The sequence below is a fragment of the Sphaerodactylus townsendi genome, linkage group LG16 (genome assembly GCF_021028975.2).
Source record: "Sphaerodactylus townsendi isolate TG3544 linkage group LG16, MPM_Stown_v2.3, whole genome shotgun sequence".
NCBI classification, from domain to species: domain Eukaryota; kingdom Metazoa; phylum Chordata; class Lepidosauria; order Squamata; family Sphaerodactylidae; genus Sphaerodactylus; species Sphaerodactylus townsendi.
In genome coordinates, this window is record NC_059440.1 from 21865901 (window position 1) to 21872229 (window position 6329).

The following is a 6329-nucleotide window of genomic DNA, read 5'->3' on the forward strand; positions in this document are numbered from 1 at the left end:
ACCCACACACACCAATTCTTAAGGAGAAACCTTGGGAATCAGCCACTCGTCCGAGCATCCCTCAAGTCCCCCCCAAATCTCCCACAACGAACGCATTCATACCCTCCCCCTGACTAAAAGCGCCCTCCCCATTGCAAAAGGTACCCCTTCCACACCCCCGCCCCCCACGCCGAGATCTCTTACCTGGAAACTAAAAACTGATGTATCCACATTGTCACGTCTTGGATCCCAGGAGTGGGGGGGCGGGGGAGGATCAGATGCTCACAGCCCCGCCATGTGTGCTACTAGAGGGGTACATGGGGGGGACGCAGTCCTGCGGGTGGGGTGGGGGGGTGAGGAGGGTCCTTCGCTTTGGATCAACTGGGGTGGGGGGAAATCAACCGGAGGGGCTGAGAACCGAAGAGTTTGCAGGCACCAAAGCCGGGTCCCGATTCCAGCCCCTGAAGGGGGTGCAGCCTATGTCTGTCCCGGCATGGTGGCCCCCCAAAAGTGGGTGCGCAAGTTGGGAGGTAGGGAGGCGGGGGAGTGGGGCTCCCCTCTAATCCTCCCCCGACCGGGGGTCCCTAGGCTGGTCCCCCTCCAAGGGAGCCCCGGGGACCCATGGACACCCCCCTCCCCGAAGAGGCCGCCGATGGATGTCCTGGCCCGGGCTGCTGCTCCTCCAGCCGGCCGGCTGAACGGTCTCCGGGAGCCGCAGCTCGACGCTGCCTCCGAGTCGCTCCTTCGCTCCGCCGCCGCCGCCGCCGCCGCCGCGTGGTCCAGCCCTGCCTGACGTCACCCCCAGAGCTGGGGGGGGGGGTTGAACCCCGGGATCAGTGAGCCCCCCCTGCCGGCCGGGAGAACGTGGGGGCAGGCCCTACGGAGACGTAGGAAGGAAGGAGAGGCAGTGCGGGCTAAGGGTTAGAGCGCGGCGCACCTGAGCCGAAAGCTGGCGGCCGTCAGCGAGTAGTCGTAGTCTTCGTCTCCAACAACCCGCTCCTTGCCCCCACTGTTTTTTGTTCCACATCAGCTAGGATTTTGAGGTAGACTGCTCCTGCACCTGGAAATTACCTGGAACTAATATAGTTAGTAGATATATCCCTTTAAATAAATGCATCTATGCTGCATCTTGTGGCAGCGAGTTCCGTGGTTAATGCTCCTCGCTGAGAACGGGGGTGGGTAGTACTGCTTTTTGTACTATGCAGATGTGGGCCAGCTGCTCAAGGGATTCGATTTTCCAGCAGCGTTGAAAGAGAGAGCCCCTCGCTCGACTAATGCAATCGCATCTGGCAGCAGGTTCCGTTGAAAACAGCGGGGTCTGACGTTCACATACATGTACCCAGAACTGGGCAGTGAGTGAGGGCAGTGGATGGAGTGTCAGGTTGAAATTGAGCTCCGATCACGGCTATAAAGATCACGGGCACTCTTACCAGAGTGAAGATCCTGCTGAATTCTTTGAGATTTATTTTGGGCTATGCACAGTTAAGGTTGCAGAATGTATGGCCTTGGGCCTCCGTCCCTATGGCTCAGGCCCACCTCGCAGGGCTATTCTGAGCATGGTTTTGGAGAACAGCTCTCTCCCTCTGCCCTACGACAGTTCTCTCTAGCTTGAGTTATGACTATTGCAAACCCCCCAGGGTTTTACCCATGTCCTGTTCTAACACTGCCGCAGAGGAGAACTCAGTGCATCCTTGATATTCCTAAACTGATTCAGTCCTCTGGCTAAAGTATCTTCAGTGGAGGGGGTGTGGTCAGAAAGGAATGGTAAAGTTGTATATTGATGCTTCGCTTTTCTCCCACAACGGCGCAGTTTACAATCTCATTCCCCTCCCTCTATTTGATCCTTACAACCACAGTCCTGCGAGGTAGGCTCGGTTGGGAGAGAGATTGACCCAAAGTCACCCAAGGAGTTTCCAGAGAGGGGATTTGGACCATCCTAGTCTAATCAGCGCATCCCATCAGTGCCTAATAGAAAGTCAAATGGGGCATTGTGGGGCAACATACCTGTCTGAAGGTGCCAATCTGCTTGGGGCAGGCAGAAGGAGAGGCATTGCCGTTTATGCGCCACATGAATGCGATGGCGAAGAGGGCAGAGAAGAGGCAGAGAAGCTGCAGTCCTTTCAATTCTCTTTATTATCCGCTCAAAGGACGTCTTTCAATAATACAATGCCATTAAAACAAACAGCTTGTCGTATTTGCACATGTTTAGTTAACAGAATGTCTTTGTCATCTAAGATCTAATCTCAATGGCGACACCTTTAAAAAACCACCCACGTTCCTAATAATATAAACATTGACTACTGCAAGAAAAAAAAGATAACTAGATCTCCCATTGGTTAGCCAGGGTGGAAAGATTCCTCCAGATCGAACCATAAAGATTTGGAGGAAAAACCTCACATCTGCACTGGATGGAACATGGTATCAGTGGTGAGACTGGGAATGGGGGGGGGGGGTGTAATTTTATGTACTTCTTCACATGGAAGACAAGACTCAGGTTTGAATCTCCATTCTGCCATGGAAAATGAGTGACTGTGGGCCAGTTACACGCTGTTAGCCTTGGGGGTGGGGGTTGAACCCACTCAAAGACTGGCAAAAGATACAGCACTAATCCCTGCAAGGTGGACCAAGCTGGACTGAAGGGGAATTAGACTGAAATGGACCAGGGATTGTGGGTCACGATGCTAGGGGTTCCCAGACACAGCCAGCTGTTCCATGTCAGAATTATGACCTGTGATTCCAGCACTATGGCCCAGATCCATGCATTATGGCCCAGATTGCAGACCTCTCTGCCCCAGAAAACGTCCCTGGGGAATCTTGTTCCTACTTTCCAGTACTTTGCAAAAACTTTCCTGTTTTTCAGGGCATTCAGTAAGTTCTTGCCTTGTTATCAAATACATTCTTATTTCACTTTTCCTCTAAGGGGGCTCAGGGTGGTAAACACTGTTGTCCCTTCATGTAGAACTCACAATAACCCTACAAAGTACGTTAATTTGGCCCAAGGTTCGTGTGCTTCAGAGAGGGGTGGCGATTTGAATCTGGGTCTCCTGAGGCCAACACACTAACCACTGCCCTGCTGTACCTGCTGATTTTGCTGTGGGTACGGGTAGTGATAACATTTTTCCTGGCTATTTTTAATAGATTTTTAATCATCTTTCTGTTATGTCTCTTGGTGCAGCTGTTGTTCGATTTTTATTTTATTATGTTACATTGCTAATTTACAATAACTGGAATCATGCGGCATCTTAAAAATTAACAGATCTGTTATTGCAGCAGCAGAAGCATTTATGCAAAAATATATTTTAGAAGTATTTGTTGCAGTGGAATATAACTGGCTGCCTCCTCTAGTGTTTGTAAATGGTGGTCCTTTTTAACCATCTCAGATGCCAGCAGGAAGTCTGAACGTAAACTTCTTAAATACATGCTGCTGGAGTCACCACCACATCTTGTGGCAGTGAGTTCCACATACACGCTGCATGAAGAATGGACCAACTTTCAATCTGTTAGATGATCCTAAGGAATAGCATTATAAATGAGGGCTAAAAAAATACCCAGTCTTTTTCATGCCATTCACAATTTAGAAAACCTTTCTCAAGTACCACCTTCTATTTAGTGCTTTGATTGTGGGTTCCTGCATGGCAGGGGGTTGGACTTGATGGCCCTTGTAGTCTCTTCCAACTTTATGATTCTATGATTCATGTGTTTTTCTGCACTAATAATTTTTTTATGGTAAGAGTTGTGCAACTGTGGAATCAAGATGCAGTAAACTCTCTCTCACTGATAATCTTCAAGCAGTGGCTGGACAAACACTTATCTGGGATGCTCCAGGATGACCCTGTCTTGACCAGCAAGTTGGACTAGTTGGTCTGTCTGGCCTCTTCCAGCTCTATGATTCTATGAAAATGAATCTTCAGCCTGTTCTCATAAGGAAGCAATCCAACTCTTTGGCTTTTTCTGTAAATGAAAAGAAAAGAAACCCAAACAGCGATGCAATAGGGTTGATCTTAGATTTGGGGGAGAGTTGAGTTTAGATCCTCACACAGTTGTGAACCTCACTAGCTATCCTTGAGCCAGGGGATGTCTCCTTGCCTAAGCCCTTTCCGCACATGCAGAATAATGCGCTTTCAATCCACTTTCAATCCACTTTGAAGCTGTGCGGAACAGCAAAACCCACTTGCAAACCATTGTGAAAGTGGATTATTCTGCATGTGTGGAAGAGGCCAAACCCACCTTGCAGGGCTGTCGTGAGGAATAAAGAGTGCCTAGGTAGGCCATCTGGAAAATAGTTTTTAAAAACACATAGATCTGCAAACTGGATCAGTTGGAAGAGCAGAATGTTACATAATTACATAAAGTCTGTGAGTGCGAGAGAGATCTTGAGAAGGAGGGGAAAGAATTTCAACGTTAATGCCATAATATAACAGAAAATGAAAGACGCAGGGTGGGGGGTGGGCAGGGAGTCTTGGAAAGGAAATTCACCTGTTCCGTGCATCCATTTTGCTGCCTCTTTAGGATTATGCTCTGCAAAGGTTTCCAAAAAGCGAGGGGCGGGGAGGGGGGATTGGGATTGGGTTGAATGATGGGGTTGCCATGGCAACTGGGAGGAATGTTCTCAACCAGGTCCCCAGAGATGAAGCAGGAGCGAGGGAGGGGGGCAGCAGATTTGGCAGGGACTGGCAAGGTGGGTCACGCTCGGGAGTGGTGGGTAGTGGTCTCCTTTTGCAAGCCCAACAGGCAAAGCCATTTCAGCACTTGAGTCACATTTGCAAGTGTTGTCACAAGTCTTTGGGGAGTGAGTTTAAATAGTATTACCACCAGCCTGTTTTTGGAAGGGTGTTGAAAACTCAGCAGGAAGAGCTGCGGGGACTCTGGAGGAGGGGGGGGCAACGGAAGAAGCCGGTCGCCTTAACTCCCTTGCAGTCATCCTTAACTCCCTTAACTCCACCCCCGCCCCCAGACATGAGAGTCAGCGTGGTGTGGTGATTAAGAATAGGTGGACTCTAAACTTGAGAACAGGGTTTGATTCCCCACTTCTCTACATGAGCAGATCTGGTGCTCATGTAGAGAAGCAGATCTCTTATCTGGTGAACTGGATTTGTTTCCCCACTCCTCCACAACAAGTCTTGGGCATTCCCACGTTTTAATCTCATCAACTCATTTTCCCACAGTTGCTTTGTTCCAGGAAGATTGCCCCTCTTTTCATCGTCAGAGGGTAAATTTTCCCTATAACTAGACCCCCCCCCCCCCAATCCATGACGAATCAAACTTTTATGTCTTTGAGCCTGTGAAGAGCACAGGTTTCTTTTCTCATGCTCTTTGGACCTCTTCACTTCTGAAATGGTAAATATCACCCTCACAATAAGCTGAACTATCCCCACTATTCCTGATCTCTCTGATGTGGAGGAGTGAGGAAACAAATCCAGTTCACCAGATAAGAGTCTGCTGCTCGTGGAAAGGAGCCTGCTGGGTGATCTTGGGCTAGTCACAGTTCTCTCCGAACTCTCTCACCAGGTGTCTGTGGTGGGGAGAGAAGGGGTAAAGGAGTTTGTAAGCTCCTTTGAGTCTCCTTACAAGAGAGAAAGGCGGGGTATAAATCCAAACTCTTCTTCTTCTTCCAATCTCAGCTTGCTTCTATCCTGTGAAACTGCACCGGTTTTCACAAGGTTGAACTGTCATGGTGCTAACCGCATCCACCATTTGGTTGCCTAGAGCAAGCAGAAATTTTTACCAGAGACTAGGCCATGAACCCAAACCTGGATAGGCTTAGGCTAGCCTGATCTCATCAGAACTCAGAAGTTAAACAGGATCAGCCCTGGCAAGCATTCAGATGGGAGATCTCCAAGGAATACCATGGGCATGACAGGGAGACAGGCAATAGCAAGCCACCACTGAACGTCTGTTGTCGTGAAAACCCTGCAGGGTTGCCATAAGGCAGCTGAGACTTGGGGGCAAAAAGTACAGTACAAAAGTTTTGTGGTTGGTTAGTAGCACATGACCTACACACAAAGATGCCCCTGCTGACATTAAGTGTAATTCTGTCGAGGTCGATAATGATGGATGGTTTTCACATCACCTACTGCCTGATCCGAGCTGCCACGGGGCAGAGAGTGGTAAGCTGCAGTACTGCAGTCAAAAGTCTGCTCATGATCTGAGTTCAATGATCCCAAGGGAAGTCAGTTTCATGTAACCAGCTCTAAATTTACTCAGCTTTCCATCCTTCCAAGGTTGATAAAATGAGGGCCCAGCTTGCTTTACCAAAGAAGAAGAAGAAGAAGAACAACAACAACAACAACAACAAGAGGAAGAGGAGTAGTAGTTTGGATTTATACCCCACTTTTGTCTCCTGTAAGGAG

At 49.0% G+C, this 6329-nt stretch overlaps 1 protein-coding gene across 1 annotated transcript in view; it reads right to left on the minus strand.

Moving 5' to 3' along the window:
• The window catches only part of AJAP1 (adherens junctions associated protein 1), a 132919-nt gene extending 132196 nt beyond the window's left edge, over nt 1-723 (minus strand). The window contains exon 1 of the mRNA XM_048519532.1: nt 184-723. Coding sequence (XP_048375489.1) covers nt 184-212 — 29 coding nt within the window. The 5' untranslated portion in view covers nt 213-723. The remainder of the gene's footprint in view (nt 1-183) is intronic.
• Nucleotides 724-6329: the final 5606 nt, after the last annotated feature.